General features: G+C 36.9%; 1 protein-coding gene and 2 long non-coding RNA genes across 3 annotated transcripts; all 3 read left to right on the top strand.

Moving 5' to 3' along the window:
• The first annotated feature begins 6,579 nt into the window (after nt 1-6,579).
• Nucleotides 6,580-7,031, top strand: LOC148210438 (uncharacterized). The gene is made up of 2 exons (XR_015792391.1): nt 6,580-6,799; nt 6,878-7,031. It is a non-coding gene; the product is annotated as an uncharacterized LOC148210438 (long non-coding RNA).
• A 4,202-nt stretch (nt 7,032-11,233) lies between these two features.
• On the top strand, nt 11,234-12,032 carry LOC148210437 (auxin-responsive protein SAUR15-like). Its single transcript, XM_088126388.1, has one exon. The coding sequence runs from the start codon at nt 11,309-11,311 to the stop codon at nt 11,786-11,788; it is 480 nt and encodes a 159-aa protein (XP_087982514.1). The 5' UTR covers nt 11,234-11,308; the 3' UTR covers nt 11,789-12,032.
• Nucleotides 12,033-14,757: 2,725 nt separating this feature from the next.
• On the top strand, nt 14,758-16,729 carry LOC111016203 (uncharacterized). Its single transcript, XR_015792325.1, has 4 exons — nt 14,758-15,398; nt 15,475-15,621; nt 15,687-16,095; nt 16,165-16,729. It is a non-coding gene; the product is annotated as an uncharacterized LOC111016203 (long non-coding RNA).
• Nucleotides 16,730-19,896: the final 3,167 nt, after the last annotated feature.

Genomic DNA, 19,896 nt, shown 5'->3' with positions numbered 1-19,896 from the left:
CGCTTCCTCTCATCTTTTTTCTCTTCCGAGTTGGACCTTGTCTTGCCAACGAATTTCTTGAAATAGCCATCTTGAATGAGGTCTTCAATTTGGCGCTTAAGTTCCCAGCAACTGGACGTATTATAGTCGTGGTCGCGATGGAAACGGCAGTACTTATCTTTGTTCCGTCTTTCTGGGTCTCCTTGGAGCTTCTCAGGTCGCTTTAGGAGCTTCTCCATCCCATTCTCCTCAATATTCGTAAGTATTTCTGAGATAGGGATTGTGGTTCGAGTGTACCGCTCGTAAGGTTGGCCTCGATTGGAACCTTCTCCCGTCCTTCGAAAATCAGTCTGGTTGTCGGAGGAGGATGATCCCTTGTCCTTCGACCTGGAATCCGCCTTACTCTTGTCTTGGCCAGACTTCTTCTGGTCAATATTCTTCTCTGGTCGGCCAGTCTTGGTCCGGAGGAGCTCCTACCCATTGATAACTTTCTTGGCCTTTTGCAAGACCTCGGCGAAAGTAGCTGGAGCTTCTTCTCCGAGCTTCACAGTTAAGGTCTCATCGGCCAGGCCGGTAAGAAAGTAGCGCATGGCTGAGTCATCTGAGCAGTGCGCGACCTTCAACTGCTCCTCCTGGAACCTTGTGACATATTCTCTCAGCGTCTCTCTTTCTTTCTGCCTAATGGTGGCGAGGTGAGTCGCTGTCTTTCTGTCGTAGTGCCGGGAAGAGAATTGACTGATGAACTCTTTTCTCAGCTAGGAGTAGGTCGAGATCAACCTGGCCAGCAGTCTTCGATACCACAGGCGCGCGCTGCCGGTGAGCGCGGTCTGAAAAGCGCGCCACTTGATTGCATCTGTTACCGCTTGAAAATCCATGAGGCATTCGAAGACCTCAACATAGTCTTTTGGGTCCTTAGACCCGTCATAAGGCTTCATGGTGGGAGTATTGAATTTTGGAGGGATTGGAGCCTCCAAGATGTCCGAGGTGAATGGCGATTCTCCCAGGTCGCCATCATCGAATGAACTTTCTTTTTTCTCGCATCTAGCCTTCAAGGCTTCAACCTGAGCATCAAACTTGCTCTTTAGCTGGTCGAACTCCTCTCTTGTTATCACTCCCTCGGGAGTTATGGGGTTATAGGAGGACTCGGCCTGCTGGTTGGAGTTCCTGTGCGAGCAGGACGGAGATCGTCCCTTGTGGAGGGACGAGCTTCTCTTTCTGTTGAGATGTTCGCAGAGATCGCCTCTCTGATGAGTGTACTCTTCGTCCTCATCTCCTCCAGGGCGCTCTTCCTCGACTGGACCGAGGTGATGACTTCTTTGCTCGCGCACCTCGTCGCATGCCGCTCGGTCTTCAGATCGAGACCCAGCGCCAGCGGCTTGCACCATCTCGTTGTACATCTCTTCCATAGTGCGCATCTGACTACGCATTGCCTTCATTTCTTTCTAGAGTGCATCAAAATTCTCCCTTGTAGGAGCTGAGGCTGGTCCTCGAGTGGTTCTCCTCGAGGCACCACCTCGAAAGCGATTGGCCTTAGACGGCTTTGGATGTGCTGGTGGTACGATAGGCGTGGTTATGCGTGCCGACCTGCGGAGAGGCTCGGTCCCAAGGCCTTCATGAACCTGTCCCTCTACCACTTCTGCCCCGACCTCCCTCTGGTGGCCATCATTGGGTGCCAGAGCTCTTCGGTCGACCGTGTTGGTTGAGTTTGCTGGCTGAATCATTTTTATTCATTCTTTTAGATCGGGATGACTTAGATCGTCCTTCCCCACAGACGGCGCCAAATGTTTATGCAAAGGATTGCACAACGCTGTTCTATGAACCAAGCTCGAACCCGGTCTCTGGCTAGACCTGAACTCAAGAGTGAACCTACACAAGATGGTAAACTCTCCGACGCTCAAGTCAGTATAGATCGGACTCAGTATTTAGTTCGAGATGAGATTCGATACCTAAGCGTGAAATGAGGTCCTCTATTTATAGGTGGTGGATCCGACAGTACTCACGACCGGTGGTTACATGTTTTTTCTCATGTCGGACCTGTCGGGTTCCGAGCAGATCGAACCCCAATCAGGTCAAACTTCAGCATGTATACTTAACCTTTTTTTCCAATGGGCGAACCCAACCTCTTCGGTAGGTTCGAGGTGGACCTGAGATATTTTAATTCTTGAACACCAATAAGCATCATCCACGTGTCCAAGGTATTTTTACCCCCAAACAAACTCATTGAGAGCTTGTACACAATAGAACTTGTTATCGAATGCGTGCACTTAATAATCCTATTGTAGCTAACTGTCTTTTAATTGAATTTGTGTTTCAAAAATTAAAGCACTTTTGGAGTAGCAATGGTAAACTACAAAGCAAAAGATGCTACTTAAGAAATATTGTTCCAAACATGTCGATGAATTCATCCAAGACCAAAAGTTCAATAGCGGATATCTAAAGAGAGTGAGATAGTTGACATGTCATGATTATAAATTTACTCTCCCTGATAAATTAGATTTGATGACGAATTCTTTATAAGATGAAGAGGATGATATAAATTGTCAGAAGACTTTAAATTATGATCACTCTTATTTAGGATTTTTGATTGATTTCCATTTTACCTCTCTAGATCGAGTCTTGTTTAAAATAGGGTCGACTTTATCCTTTCATTAGGGTATTTATGTGTCATTCATTAGATTTGAGTTCTTCTATCTTTATCATAGTCACCACTATTAGGGTTAGCTAAGGCATAAAATTGAGGACTTTTAAGGCTATTTTTAAAAGCGTAAGTTATTTTCATATATCTAAGGTTGAATTTGAATAACATTGGAGTGTCTTCCACACTTGAGAGTCATTGAGTCTCGTGATCACTTTGAAATTCTTTATTTAGAGTTTCCATGCTTGAAACATTCAAGCAATTAGTTTGATCAACTTACTTGTGCAAGTGTTCAAACATTTGTTTCAAGCAATTAGTTTGATCAACTTACTTGTGCAAGTGTTCAAACATTGAGTTCGAACTGGTTATCCCTACTTCATGGTCTTTGACCATCAAGGTAATTAATTACTCTTCCTTTGGAATTTGTTTCTAAACTGATTTTAAGTTTTAAATTTTAATTTTTCCTGATTTGAAACCTCTCTAAGACCAAATAAAATCAAAATCTAAAATTAAATAACCCAAATGCCACTTTTGAAACTTGAGTGTCCAGCTAAAAACTAAACTTCAAAGATCAAAGTGTCCAGCTAAAAACTAAACTTCAAAGATCAAAATTGTGGTCGTAATTTTGAAACCTTAGGCATCAAATAGAAACCAAATTCAAACATTGAAACAATAATTTGTCAAGAGATTGTCTTAATACTTTAGCCAATATTACCATCAATCATTCCTCCATTATTATATCTTATCTTTCAGTACATTGCCAATTAACAAGTGGCATACCAATCCAAGATTAGAAATTGAAGTTACAATGATCTCACTCATCATGTTCTAAAAAGTTGTACACATTTTCACCAAAATAATAAAATAATGACGCATGAAATTGGTGAAACCAAATCGATGTCGGAACAAACTAGGAACGAGTCAAGATAAAGAAGGAATAAAAAATAGGCTTTGGGCGCTGCAAGGCCATTTTGGTCGAGAGATCAACGCTGTCACGAAATCAAGAAGAAAAAAAAGGTGCGTGGTCTTTAGTTTTGATGCGACAGGATCTATAACATTGAGATGTCATCCGATTATATAAGGTTTCTTTTGTTTTGCGTTTAGGTCAGCCGTGAATCAAAGGGGCAGCCGTGGGGGATTAAGTATATTGTGTTAAATACTTAGAAGCTAAGCAGTTTTTGCTGGGACCTCTAGAGGGTGAATTTCTGTAGGGAGATTTAGAGCACCTGTATCCAATTCTCATTTAGTGGAACCCGCATCTGAACGGAAGACTGGACGTAGCTCATATAGTTGGGATGAACTAGTATAAATATGTTCGTGTCGTTTTCTACTTTCCTTTAATCTCTTATTTGTGTGATTGTCTTTGTTTGCAGAATAATTGTGGAAGGGAAAATTTTGTGGAACGCCTAATTTACCAACAAAGACATTACATTATAACACAAAATGAAAGTTGCTACACAATAATGATCATAGAATAATAAAATTTTTCTTATTCAGCTGAAGAAATGACTTAACTTTAAAAACTACCAATAGAAGATGAGTGAGTCACTCGTTGATTATAAAACACTCTAAAGAATACTTTAAAAGAATCAATGTAAGATCATATTTGTCTAAAGTTGAAATAAAATATTCAAACACATTTGTGTGGAAACTTTAGTCAAACATAGAATAGACTTTAACAAAAGAAATTTGGGCATTTTTTGGTGAATGTATAAAGCTTTGATTTGCTAATCTATGGTAAAATAGAAACCTTGAGAGTGAAGAAGTTTGTCGCCAGATGAAACCCTTCATCATTCCCAAATTGCCTTCAACTCTTGGACTATTTGATTGGGAGACGCCTGAAAATAAGTGATTTGAATGGAAGGATTTCTTCAATCTAATGACTTTTGGAAAAAAAAAATATTAATGGAGTTTTTTTTTCTAAAATTTTAAGTATTTCTTGTAAATCACATGTTGGTCACCTACCTTAGAAATTAGTAATTCTTTTGTGTTTTTCCGAACTAAATATTGCAAGGTCAGACGATTGCCTGTGAGATTAGTCGGTGCACATAAGTTGACCTAGACATTCACAGATAGATTATTGATACAAATGCGATAACCTATCTATTAGTGATATATAATTTAGTATACTAATAATGAAAAAAAAAATATTAGTGAAATACCAGTATGTCAATGATATAATTTATTAGATTTATTAATAAAATTATTTATGTTATATATACCAATGACCACAAACCTTATCAATGATAAAACATAGTATACAAACATACGAAAGAAAAATTTTCTATGTTTGTAAATTATTTTATTAACAAATTTGCAAACATGACAACCAAGTTTTGTCATAGGTTATAATTTACCTTATTTTATATTTATTTAATTAAAATTAAAATTTTAGTGCAGAAGTTGTCAACTTCACTTTCTCTTCCAAAATGGATTTGGCTATGGAAATCCATATATTCATATTCAGCTTTGGCAGCCAAACACAACAATATTATTATTATTATTATTATTTTTTTGATAAAGCCAAACACAATAATTTAATCACACGTCTGAAATTCCTTTTTAAGCGGCTGGGTTCATGAATCTGTCTATGGCCGACAAAAAGTTATTTTTATGACGATAATATTTCTGAAAAAAACTATGACAACTAAAAAATTTTAAAAAGTTGTTTTAATTAATAAATTATTTTTTCTTCTAAAATAATTAATAAATTATTTTCTAGATTAAATTTTAGGCTTATATTATTCATGTGTATAATTTAATTGGTCAAGAAAATTATTTGTCTTTTTTAGAATGGGAAGTTTGAATGCTCTCACTCATTATTGAAATCAAAAAGAAAAAAAAAAGTTAAATTTCACTTATATCTTTATCATTTAAAAAATATATATATTTTTCTCGAGTTCTAAACATCCTGAGTTATAACTTGACTATTAGGTCTAGAATTTATATTGATTTAAAAGCTTAAGGATAAAACAATCTGAAATATAAGATTGATTTTCTTCTGTATAGAGTTACTTTTTTTTTTTTTTTTACTTTTGTTCATTTCAGTATTCATACTTTTCAAACCTCTGTTTTGGTTCTTGTACTTTTAAAAACTGACAAATTTAGCAAAATTTAACACAAATTTTGTACCCAATTAATACAAGCTTGTGATTAGATTTAAAGAAATCTAGTAAGTGAATTTTCATGTTAAAAATTATAATTGAAAGGAGATAAAAAATGAAAATGACTAGACTTAAATAATCATTTTTTAAAATGCGAGTATCAAAATGGACGTATTAAGATGGATAAAAATTATTTTTAGAGAAGCTAAAATAATATTAAAACTAATATATATATGCATAAATTAATTTTTTAGTACTACATCCAAACAAACTCTAAAATTCATTATTTTCGTACCAATATTTTCGTTTCGTACTCCAAGAGGACCATTGACTTTTACTACAACATCAGTCAACGTTCAGCATCAAGTTTTTAACTGAAAAAATTTAATTATTTTAAAAACAATTAATTCATGCCTAGAAATTAATTAGACTGTTTCTTTCATCCTTATCTTGTTTTCCCTTCGAATTTTACTGGCTTAAATTTAGTCTTTTGTGCGAAATTTTCTTTACATTTTGTCTCACTCTTTTGAACATTTCAATTTTATGATTTATTTACTAATTGATTTTCAATGACACGAACGTAAGGTAATTTTTGGTCATGGACAGTGGTTTTTATGAGTAGATTGCTAAAAATCCCACGTTAAAAAGATAAAATGGTGTAATAAAAATTTATAATATATATAAATTACTTCTTCTATTGTCCATCGATTTTAAGATTGAACCTCAATAATATTCATGATATCAAATCCCAAAAAGTTCTAACGGAGTATTCTGTCCAAAAATAGGATCCAAGCCAAGATTAGTATTTATAACTGTTTGGAGGAGAATTAGCTCTTCGCCATGTGGAGGACATGGGTTGGCTATTAATAGAAGAACTAGAGGAATGAGCTTAAGGAACTCCATCTCGAATCCTTTCGAGATGGAATATTCATCACTTCCTGTTAAGGAGTTCATTCGATATTTTCAGGAATGTGTCTGAGACTGACCTACGCAAACCCGACAAAGTCGACCAAGGTAACCGCCTGTCGCAATCCCTATCGGAACCTAAACCTATAAATAGAAGGTCTCATTTCACCATCAGGTATCGAATTTCTCCTCGAACTTAATATTGAATCCGAGCTGCTTACTGACTTGAGCGAGATTTTGCCCACTTGTGCAGGTCTTCCCTTCACGTTTCGGGTCGGAGCAAGGACCGGGTTCGAGCTAGATTAACGTTGTGCAAATCCTTGCATAAACAATAACATAGATGAGTTTACTCTTTTCATTGTCAATTGATTTTGAGATGAAACCTCGTAAATATTAATATCGATTAACTCTAGTAACAAATCATTTTAAATTTTGCAAATTAGAATACAAAGTGAAAGTCTTTTAAGGCGAGCACTAAATCTACATCTATATGTTTTTGCAATATTATAATTTTGAGCATAATTCATAATGCTATATGTTGTTTTCAAGAAAATAAAATAAAATAATTCTATATGTCATTCTTATAAGATGGGATCTCATGCCTAAACGTATTTATTTTAAACCTTATGATTAAAATAACATATGTGAAATAGTCCAAGTATAGGTATACTTGGACTAGAGATAATTCATATTGACTCTCTCGATTGGAAGTTAAATCTCGACAAACTTTACCTTCCACGTTTATGACTAGTGACTATATTTTAGATAGGTTTTACGTTTTTTTTTTGGTTAAAATTTTTTTTATCTCTGTACTTATATTGAAATAACGATTTAGTCTATAAATTTTAGTTTGTAATGATTTATAGTCCCTATATTTTCAAATTTATAACAATTTAGTCTCTTACAATTTAGTCATTCTAGTTTAAAATTCGTAATGATTAATGCCTCTTATTGTGTGAAAAATGTTTGGCTGACAAATATGTTTATAAACTACAAAAACTAAATTCTTACCTATAAAAAATAACACATAATCTTGATGAGATTTTTCACAGTATGAACTAAATTGTTACAAATTTAAATTATAAAGACTAAATTATTTCATATTCAAGTTGAGAGGCTATATATTGTTCCTAATTTGAGAATATAGAGACTAAATCGTTACAAACTTGATTAAATCATTACTCGGATGGACAAAAATTATTTTTAACTTTTTTTTTAGTTGGTAAAACAGGGTTGTATGTCTAAAAAACTATCATTCATAGTAACTATACTTAATAGTTGTAAAGACAATTTGTGATATTTTAACTCAATTATAAAAATGAAATTAAAATGGGATAAAATTACCAGGATTAAATTGAAAATACAGCTCAAAATAGAATCAAATTAATAATTTTAACCAAGAAGAATAAGAGAGAAGAAAGCATACTTTATCTCGTATACATTACATACTAATTAATTAGAGAGTAATTTTGAATCCTTCGTCTAAAACAGAGTGAATTTTGGGGATTTCTATGATAAAATTAATGAAAGTTTGTCGTGTTGAAATAAACAAATATTATTTATTGCATATCAAGAGAAATTATTACACTTTGTTTTTCAAATTGAATGGCCAACCATAAAAAAGACATAAAGTAGATTGATGTGCATATCCCATTGTTGAAATTTTGGATTTGGTACACTTTCTTAATCGAAATAATTTCTATATGTTTTTAATAATTACTTTCTTAATATTGAAATTAAGATAAGGTTAATGACGTGGAAAAGTTAATTAATTAACACTTAAAAATCTCTAATAATTAAAAAGTATGTTATAACTATTCTCTCCTTTTTTGTTATAATGATATGGATGTCTCATCCCTTTATTTACCACGTAAGTATTATGTGAATTTTAGTATGGAGAATCCTAATTTTAGAAAATAAATTAGGACGGTACTACAAGTTAGTTTGGCGAACTAGACCTTTTAGTTTGGATAGGTATCTTAACCAGTTGAGTTACGCTTAAGTTATCGTCTCGGAAGAATCATTGAACTTTTAAAATTTTTATTAAATATTTTTTGAGTTAATAAATATATCTCACACAAAATTAAATGTTCATAAATTTATTAGATACTTCCTAAAATTTAAAAATTTATTAAGCACAAAATTAAAAGTTTTGAAACCTGTAAAACGTGATTTGTTAATTAAGTTTGATCAAACACGACATTTAAAGTTAGGAGACCAAACTTATAATTTAACCCAAAAAATAAATTAGATCACAATCCTTGTGAATAAATTTTGGAGACTTATAAATTCTTGAATCCTTTAATTCAAGAATTTTATGCTAATGTTAGTCAACTCCTAACTTTGTCGTCTACGTATAAAAGTTCAAAAACTTCTGATGGAGACTGCTTTGCATAGTGTACCATAATGAACTATATTTATTTTAGTAATTATTAGACTTTTATTTATTTATTTATTTTTGTTTAAAATACTATCAATCTTTATATATTTTTTAAAATATGCTTAGAAATTCAACAAATAATATACCGTATGTAATTTTAAGTATCATTTATGTATATAAATATTTATTGATGAGATAAATTAATAGGATATATAAATGTATCAAACTTCAAGAACACAATTTATTAAGTAATTGATGATAAAAACTAAAATAGTTTTCTAAAAAGAAATATATTAACATATGGATATGGAAATATGACTAAAATAGAACAAATAGGAGAACTTATGGACCAAAATAGAGATTAAAAAGTCTATAAAAATTTTAATTTGAGTATTTCTATAAAATAGAAATAACAAGGAGAGAATTTAAACCTACCATTTATGAATAGTTTTAATTTAGTTTGTATAATTTTAAAATTGTTATGTTTGTCCCTTCAATTTCGCTTAGTTTCAATTTTATTCTTTATGGTTTTAAAAATTTCAATTTCATTCCTATAGTATTTCATATATATATATATATATATAATATATATGTATGTGTATACCTATGTAGGTGTATATCCTTCCTAGAGATAGTTTCGAGATCTCGAGTTCAAGTCACATTGAACACAACGCCATCAAACAATGATCTGATCCCTAGCGTATGTACATGTATGAACAGTACGCCTATCCTAGGTATAGGAGCATAAAGGTCCGACACCTGAATAATAATATATATATATATATATATATATATTAAAAAATACAATAAAGAAACTAAATTAAATATTTTAAAACTATGAAACTAGATTGAAACGAAACTGAAATGATAGAGGGATGAAGCTAAAAAGGATCAAAACCCCAAAAAAAAAAACAAAACAAAAAAAAGACTGAGAAGTACATGCGTAAGAAACTATTTCCACACCAACTTGCCTTTTCTTTTTTCCTTTTTTGTACTAAAAAAACCTTGTTTCTTTTTTTACTTAAATAAATTATAAATCCATCTCACGAGAAAAAAAAGGAAATTAAAAAAACAATTCCGTAAACAATACGTACTACGGTTCTTAAATTTAATATATATTTTTAATACCATAAAACAACAAAACCAAGAATTGGACGCTTGTTGTACAACGAGTGTGTTAAATTTTCACTGATATTTATTTCTTTAGGGATTTTATATTAACACGTAGGATACATCAGGTAGAAAAAAATATAAAAATATCAATTTCACTAATAAGTACATGTTTATTGCTCTTAAAATATCTATTTTGATTTCCGCATTTCTAATTTTTATCCATAACTATAAAATGTTCGTTAGGATGCTTGGTTTTTTTTTAAAAGAGACTATTTTAGTTACTTATTTTTTTCTACCATTCTTTTTCTATCACGATCTTAACAGGACAACATACTAAGTAACTTGTTTGAAATGTAATCATAATTCTATATAAAAAGACGTGCACTATTTACAAGATTTTTGTTAAAGTTGTTCAAACAGTAACGATATGTGATCACTTTTTAAAAGTTCACGAGCTAGAACTAATAAACAAACATGAACTCAAATAGTATTTAAAATTAATAAAATATTTATCTATTAATATTTTTATTTTTATAATATTTTTTAAAAGTCACCACATATTCCCATTTAAAATCTAGACATCCCCTATATTTTAAATGTTAATGCAACTAGGATTTTCTTGATCTTTCAAGAACCCTTTGTAGAGCTTCCGGATGTCCTTCTCCTGTCTTGAATTTGAAAAGTATATCGTCGACGAACACGTAGCTGAGAGCGAGCTGGATTTGGAAATGAAAATGAAAGAGGAAGCAAAAAACAATGTGAGCGCTCCTTCACCTCGTAAACTCAGTAAAGCAGCTTCGCTCCTGCACGAGACGGCTTTTTAGTGTCGTCCAAGAATGCATAAGTCTTAATTTTATGAAAATATGGAAGTTGATAGATATTTCTATAAAAGAAAATTTTTTAAAAAAATCTTTAATTTAACACATAAATATTTTTATATTTATAAATAAGTTAAAAATTATTAATATTAAGTATATATTAATTACATTTTGTTGATATTTTTTTTTGTCAAATTTTTTTAATATGCCGTAAATGTTGATTTATCCTTCGTATGGAACTCGAAATATCGATCGGACGAAAAGCATGCCTATGACATCCCCTATATTTAGTTAACCTCCGATCCATTAATTGGCGTCTCGAACAATATACCAAACCACCCATCCTCTCTCTCTCTCTCTCTCCGCCATTTTTATGATGAGAAAGCTCCGAGGCTTGAAGCTTCGAAAGCGTCTGATTCTCTTCTCCAAATGGGTCGGCCGGAAAATTCGGCCGTCGCTGTCGCCGGCCAGATCATACCACAGGCTGGGCCTGCCGAGACCGAAACCGAACTTCCTCAACTGGAGCCGGATCTTCCCGTTCGGGAAACAAATACCAACCGGGTCGAGTCGCGAGCCCGACCCGGTTCCGAAGGGTCAGTTGGCGGTATACGTCGGGAAAAGCGAGGCCGAGGCCGAGGGCGGAGAATTGAACAGAGTGGTAGTTCCGGTGGTGTACTTGAAGCACCGGCCGTTCATGGAGCTGCTGAGGGAGGCGGAGGAGGAATACGGGTTTGGCCATGAAAGGGGGATTACGCTGCCCTGTGGGTTTTCGGAGTTTCAGACAATCCGGACCCGGATCCGGGATTGCCGCCGGAGTTCGCGGCGGCGGCGGCCTTCCGGAACCTGCTGCTGACGTCCGTTTTCAGTCTTCATCTTCTGCCATGGTGGGCGGAATTTTTTGTGTGGATGTGTAAATTCAATCTAATTAGCTTTAGCCTTGTGCCTAGAAAACAATTTTTCTTTTCCGGAATACCCAACAAAAAATTTCGATATTATGGACGATGGAAACATCGAGGTTCCAATTTGGTAGTAGTGTCGATGAAAATATTTGTCTAAGAAATTCGTATCTCAATTAAACAGTAAATATTTCAACTTTATGTTATGAAAATGTTGATTTATCTCCGGATTGAAATTGATTAAATTACAAATTTTAGTGGTCTTGCAATTTTCAAATTTACCTTTGTGTTGGGCATATTTCACAACTTAAAAAAAATGTTTGATACAGGTAATTTTGGATCCATCTATTAAATAACTTTAAAGTTGATAAGCTTATCATACCCTTTTTAAAATAAATTCAGAAGCTAATTTTGCAATTTAACTTTTCATATATAAGTTATTTTCCTTCTAAGTTAAAAAAATGCGAGAAGGATTAGACCTTTAATTTGTTTTTTAATAAACAATAATATGGGACTGTGCAAAGGAATCGGCACTGAGCTAGTCAAACCTTCAATCTTGTAAAAAATAAAAAAATATTTCATCCATTAAGCAGTTATATTTATATTTGTTTTTTATTTCGATTTCAAATAGTTTGAGTAAATCACAGTCAGGTTTCTAATTCTAATTTCATAAAATCTCTCATTATTATTTCAATTCTTCTGAGTAAATGAGACTTAAATTTCAACCAAAATTGCATTTGGTGGATCATATTTCATAAGTATTATATTTACAAATGTAGATTTCAAGATTTGAATTAATATTTTTTTCCAATAATTACCCTCAATAAATATATTTTTTACATTTATTTTATATTTTTAATATATTATTTCTTAAATGAATAAACCGTCATTTAATGCAAGTGTTTTTATTTAAATGTTTATATTTTAATAAATTATTCAACAAATAAAAAAATTTAATTCCATTATTCTCATTAGTTTTAATTTTAATTATCAAAATCCTTAGAATCACTCATCAGAATTTATTTCACGATTTCATCGTGTTCACTACCATTTGATTCTTTATTTCTTACGCTTCAACATTCACATAAAGGTCGATATAGTTTATGTTCTCAATCATTCCTGCGACTTTATTTCACTATTTTGACGGCTATTTCTAGTTTTTCAACGACCCATCTCTTTTTTAGTGGTACAAAGGCTAGTAGGTGCAGTAAAGCACAATTTTCGAAACCAACAAGGTAAGGGAGTGTCAAAACTCACCAGCCACGGTTGCTGTCTTTTCTACCTAAATCCATCTCGGCCTCTAGAGGCACTGCGACGAAGACATCAGTAAGAAATTCTAGTTTTAATCGAATCTAGACATTTAGATTTCCTGATAATCAATTGGTTTATGCTACATATACTAACATATATTGACTTTTCACTTTTTTTTTTCGTATTTTGTATTTGTTTGTAATTAATAATTGTAAATCCAAGTAACAATTCAAAACAATGGTTATTCGTATATCTTTTCACTTTATTTAGGAAAGATTATGGAGTTTCTTACCCTAAATAAACTATGCGGAAAATGTTGAAAGGTATGTATTTTTATTATTTATTTTTATCGTTTTATTTCGATTTTTATGAAAAATATTTTTGATCCCTAAATTTTAAAAATTATTATTTGAAATATCTCATAAATTTTTGGACATGGGCATATGCATAAATTTTGTAATGTTAAATCATATGTTAATAGTATTGTTACATGGACAGCTTATAGTGTTATAAGGATATAAAGTATATTTTGGATATATGTTGTATATACGTTATAATAAAATTATATAACCTAAGAGTTTAGTATATAACAATAAAAGGTATGTAGTATATAACTTATTAGAAAGAGTATATGTTTATAATATTGTAGGTTAGATTATAGGTATATATTATTGTTGACGCTGGGATTCTGGTAAACCGGTTCTCTACGCTCCACGCACCAACTCGAATACTTCAGGATCGAATACCTACAAAATCAAACAAAAACCCTAACCCGGTGTGACTTCAGTTACACTGGCTCCGATGCCTAAGGTAGCAAAATGAGAGATTACTCAAACAAGTAAGAAATTTGAAGGTGTAGTCTTAGCTTACCTTGGACAGGTGACCCCCTCCCTATTTATAGTTGAATGAGATCCTAGGGTTTTGTAATCGATCACCTTAGGTTTCAGATTCCGCGGGCCCGCATGCAGGGCAAACACAATAGCTCTAGGTTTGACCGACCACCGAAAGACAGAGGGCGGGGCTCGGCACCGAGCAGGGGTCGGGATCGAGCCCTGCTTGGCTTGGCCCACCACTCACGGGTCGGCCCGCACGGTTCGTCTATGCTATTATCTTTTACCCACAACAATTGCACCTACTCTCGAAGTGATGTTTATTATGTTTATTTTTTTTATTCTTATCACTTTGAGAGTATACTTACTGGTGGGTTGCCAACTTCGGGTTTTGAATCCAACAAACCCAAGAGGGATGGGTCGCGTCAGTCACTGTCTCTCACCTCCTGGTCAGGATTCTAGATCGAGGTGGCCTCTTCCTTGGCTGTATTGTCGAGTCGTGCCGTTGGAGTTTGTGACTAAGTGGTCACTCTCCTTGACTACCGAGCCACTGTTTGTGGATTCTCGTGTAGGTATGGTCACGTCATTGGTTCCCGTGGGATGTGTTGTCATGTTGCGTATTGGTTTCCGCATAGGTGAGATCACGTCATCGATTCCCGCGAGATGTGTGGTCATGTCCCTACTGGATCGGTGACCGAGGTTGTCCTAGACTTCTGGGTAGCTGAGCAGGTCTCTGCCTAACAGTCTTTGACCACGGGTTCAAGTTGCATTCCCACACTCTTATGGCTATATAAACTCGTTCTCATTTCTTCATTTTCCACTCACTTCTTCCATCCGAGGTAATCATCTACACTTCTTTGATATTTTACTCTACCTCCATGGCTTCTAGTAGTTATCTAAATTTCTAGTGGACTACTTCCGATGATGAGTCATCATACCACTTGTCTTCTGAGCTTCGTCCCTTTCGTCCCTCTTGGGTGGACAACTCCATGCTTACAGCGAGGGATTTGCGCGCCTCCGCTCGAAATATCGCATACCCAATTCAATCAATCTCCACCTACCGAATCCCGAGGAGACTGTCGATGGATCCTTTTCCGGAGAAGTCGTATTTTATGCGGCTATGTTTAAATTTGGCGTTCGCCTTCCACTGCCCCTATTTCTCCAAAATTTTCTAGCTTTTAACTAAGTGGCTCCCTCCCAAATTGTTCCTAACGGATGGTCTACATTGATCAGTTGCTTCATCCTATGATCCTATCTTGGGGGTGACCAACCCTTGACCGCAGCCACCTTTATGTCGCTTTATTATCTTAAGCACAACCCTGATGACAATTTCCACTTTTATATTAGCTGAGAATTCAAATTCTTATTTCGGGTCCATCTTCTGTAAAGCATTGGAAGGATGAATGGTTCCTTGTTGGCAGTGACTGGTTTGCTCGGGATGACCGTTGATTACATTTCCCTGTCCCGACAGAGTGTAGGGAGTTAGGTATGTAACTTCCCGAACTCTCATTGGGACGTTCATACATCACATTCTAAACTCCTTCTTTCTTCTTTGTTGGCAGCTGCCCATACCTACGAACTCTCTACCGAGGCGTTGAATTTTTACTACTCTGTCATCCGACTGCCTGACTTTGAGCAGTGGGGTCTAGATCTGGTGAACAAGCAGAACCTGATGGATTTCGGCTAAGCTCCTCCTCTTCTACCCCCAGGTACCCATATGAGGCTTTCTTTAAATTAGCTTTCAATCGATCCTTATGTAATACTCTCTTTGCAGAAATGTTAAGACGAGCTACTTCTTATTTGAAAGGGAACATTGTCAGAATGCTCGAAGCTCGGGTGCTGGCTCTAGCCGAGCTTCTAATGTTGAAATTACTGACTTGATGGAGAACGATCCCCTCTCTTGAGATCGGGCTCCACCGTCGAGGCCTCCTATCGCACCCCAACGCTTTGCTCGTCTTCAAGGGACTTCAACTCCCTCCTCATCTCGTGGCCCTCCTGGGTCTTCTTCCTAGGTGTCGGCTTTCCCCTTTTCGGGCCCGTATGAAATCAAAACCGACGGGGTGATTTATCTTGGGAGGGCTTTTACCCTTTTGCATGGATTAGGAGAGTCATCCGGCGGATCAAGCTTTGGTTATTCTAACCTTCAGCAAAGCATCCATACTTGCCTTAGCGATCTCCATCAGGTCAGAATCATAGTCGGTTTTCAATCTCTGATGTCGCTTCCTGCTAACACTGCTGTTGACTTTTGACAGGTTTTCAATCCTTCGGTTGTATTCTCGGGCAGAGTCACTGACGAAATTAACCATCTTCGTAGTCATCATGCTCGTCGGGACGAGTTGGATCAGACCCTCGCCTCTCTAGATCAAGCCAATATGTTGTTGGCAAATGTCCGACACGATCTGGAGGTTGGAAAGGGAAAATCTGGAGATGATCTCGCAGCTCTCCAAAGGAAGCTTAACGAGGCTAATGATCGGTTATCTAACTCTAAATTCCTGGCCGCGGAGTTTAAGAAGACTCAGGACTATGTTGATCTGCAGAATGCCGCCATGGAATGTGGCGTGTCCTAGTCCCTCTGTCAAGTCTCTAAAAAGCATCCCGATGTTGACTATTCCTTCATTCAGGAGCGTTTTCGGGCTGAATGTAATGCTCCTGATGACATGGATGATAGTCACGATGATGAGTAGGAGTCGAATCGTCTATTGATGTTTTCATGCTTTAAAAAGCTTTGTATTTCTATTGTCTTTGCTACCATTGTTAGTTGTATGTCAGAATTTTCAATGAAATTCCTTTAAATTTCTATTCGTTTAAGGCTCTTCGTTTTGGCAGAGTTGACTTTGCCTGCTCTTAAGTTTTTGTGGGTTTCTAACCTACTGGTTACATCCAGTAGTTTTATACCCTCCTTTTGTCGCTCATTCGACTCTTTGTCTGCCTCGTGTTTTAATTGTGCTAGGCCAAATGATCGCTTCTGGTTTAGCCTTTGATTGAGATTTAGTCGATTCGTCGTGATATTATCTTACCCCCACTTGAGGAACTCATGGGAAGTAGTGACAGTGGTTGCTCAAGTAAGTAATACGAATTTCATTAAATTGAAATAAATGCATATCCACGAAAGAAAAAAAGAAAAATCAACTGAAAAACAAGAATAAAAAACTGCCTCTAGATCCTATCTCATCCGTCACTGATGTAGTCAAGATTACTTTGAAGTAGACGCCCCTGAGTTGTAACCCCTTAGCGAGGTATAGTAGCACTCGTGTGATACTCGTTACTCCCCTCTGACTTCACCTACCCCTCTAGGCGTTGGGAATTTCATAGACTGGTGGTATGTCGAGGGTATTGCCTTGAGCGTGTGTATGGTCGGTCTTCACAATATTGCATTGTAAGAAGACGAGTAGTCGACGACGAGAAACTCTACCACCTTGATGACGCTTTTCAGCCCACTTCCAAATGTGATTGGTAGCTCCACTCTTCCTTCCAGAATGAGTTGCTCCCCCCAAGTCCTACTAGCGGTGCGGGGCTGCTCTTAAGGATTTTCTCTCCTAGGTCTATAGCCTTGTAGGCTGCTAAGGAAATGATGTCGGCTGAGCTGCCCCCATCAACCAAGATCTGGTGCACCTTTGTGTTGGCTACCTGTAAGGTGATAACCAACGCATCGTTGTGTGGGTGGAAGAGGTGAGCAGTCTCATCTTCCGAAAATTCTATCCAGGTCGTTCGGCAAAAGCTACGTGGTAGACCTCATATTGTTCTAGGTCTATTCTTGCTTCCCATACACTCGCCTTTCTCTTCCTGTTAGACTTCTGTTCCGTTGAACCTCTCATGATCGTACGAATTTCCCTGGCAGGGGATTTGTTATCATTTTCCATATTTGGAGTTGCTTTGAGATTATCCACATATTCTTTGAGGTACCCTTTCCGGATGAGTCCTTCTACCTCTTCCTTGAGATCAAAGCAATCATGTGTAGCATGTCCATGGTCTCTGTGGAAGAGGCAGTATCACCCTTTGCTTCTTTTGTTCGGAGGCGTCTTCATCATCTCCGGCCATTTAAGTAGTCTTTGGTCTTTGATCTCCATCAATACCTACTCCAATGGAACTGTGGTCAGAGTATACTTTTCAAACTTTCGAGTTAGATCCTTCTGTCCGACGACCCGATCTCACTTCTCCCACTTTGAGCTTAGGGGCTTTTCCGCTGACCTCTCTATTTTCTGGTCAGCGCGCTTCCGTTCGGGCTCTTTCTTCGAATGGAAGAACTCCCCAGCACTCATGTATTTCTGAGCTCGGCTCAGTGCTTTCGCGAAACTACTCAGAGTTTTTTTTCCGAATGAAAATGGCAGGTGCTCGTCCTTGATGCCTGACATGAATGCTAATAACGCTACTGCATCGGTTAAACCCTCCACCTGTAGCTTCTCTTCATTGAACCGTGCCACGTAATCATGGAGACTCTCCGTCATTCTCTGCTTAATGGTTAAGAGATATGCCCCGGGCCGACTCCGATTCCGACCTCCTATAAGCTGGGTTACAAACACCCTGGCCAAGCTTTTGAAGCTTGAAATCGACCCTCGCTTTAATTGTCGAAACCAAACCCTAGCTGATCCACCCAGGGTGAAAGAAGAAAACGCGGCATCAGATTGCCTCTGAAACCCCGTAGATGTCCATCCATTCTCGGTAAGCATCAAGATGATCAACTGAGTCAGTCGTTCCATCGAACTGTTTTAGAAATGGTAGCTTGAATTTGGAGGGACTTTCTCCCCCATTATCTTCTCTGTGAACGGAGAATCTGCTTGATCTATTAGTTTTTCCAGGTCAAAGCCTTTCTCTTTACAGCTTAGTTGCTTCTTAGATAACTCGAGCCGCTCTCCAGGCTTTTCTTTGTCGAAGTCCCCTTGCCCGAGATCTCCTCGGGTATTCGGCTCATCTTTGCCCCCAGTGGGTGTTGAAGACTTGCGTCGTCCCTTGTCAACATTCGGCTGGCTTTGAGAGTCAAAGATCTGAGTCCTCCACCTGTCGTTTCCCCCCAGTTTTAATTTGTTATGTGCTGTGTTTGACAACTCATCTGCCTCACTCAGCGTCGGCCCTTTTCCCTTCCGAGGGTCTCTGACGAGTGGTGGTAGGCTTGCCTCCCTCTGCTCTAATTGTTGAAGCAGTTAGGTCGAGCGCTGGTACATCCCTTTGACCTTCTCCTCCAGGACAACAAATTGGTTTTCGGACTGCACCTGTATCTCGGCCCGTAGATCGTCTGGCAAGCCTTCTCGACGCCCTAGATGGGCTCGACTCGGCTCAGCATCAACGCCTCCACTCAGGGGGTCGTCCATGTTCAACCTCCTCCGCGAGCTCTCTTCCGGGTTCATGTTTGCTTGTTCGAACGTGCTTTGTATCATCCCCACAGACGACGTCAAATGTTGATGCTGGGATTCTGGTAGACCAATTCTCTCCGCTCCTTGCACCAACTCGAATACTTCAGGACCGAATACCTACAAAACCGAACAAAAACTCTAACCCGATGTGACTTCAGTCACACTGGCTCCGATGCCTAAGTTGGCAAAGGGAGAGATTACTCAAACAAGCAAGAGACTTGAAGGTGTAGTCTTGGCTTACCTTGGAGATGTGACCCCCTCCCTATTTATAGTTGAATGACCCCCTAGAGTTTCGTAATCGATCACCTTAGGTTTCAGATTCTGCAGGCCCGTACGCAGGTGACCGACCACCGAAAGACAGAGGGCGGAGCTCGGCTTTGGGCCGACCCTTGCTCGGCTCGGCCCACCACTTACGGGTCGGCCCACACGGTTCGGCCCGCGCGGTTCGTCTATGCTGTTATCTTTTACCCACAATAATTATATAATGGTACCTGGAATTTTCAACTATTAGAAAACTAATGGTCGCTAGAAAAGTGAAATAAGTCATCGAAAAATTAAAGGGTTGTTGTCGGAAAAGGGAATTAAGACGCTAGACAAATTAATGTGCCATGGGAAAATGGATGAGTTATGGAAAAA

The sequence above is a fragment of the Momordica charantia genome, assembly GCF_013281855.1.
Source record: "Momordica charantia cultivar OHB3-1 chromosome 7 unlocalized genomic scaffold, Mcharantia_2.0 BLBB01000007.1, whole genome shotgun sequence".
NCBI lineage: Eukaryota > Viridiplantae > Streptophyta > Magnoliopsida > Cucurbitales > Cucurbitaceae > Momordica > Momordica charantia.
Note: the sequence above shows the minus strand (reverse complement) of the source record. Positions and strands in the feature narration are given on the sequence as shown.

Coding starts and splice junctions, on each gene's coding strand:
- LOC148210437 (XM_088126388.1), top strand. CDS start 11,309: ATGATGAGAAAGCTCCGAGGCTTGAAGCTTCGAAAGCGTCTGATTCTC.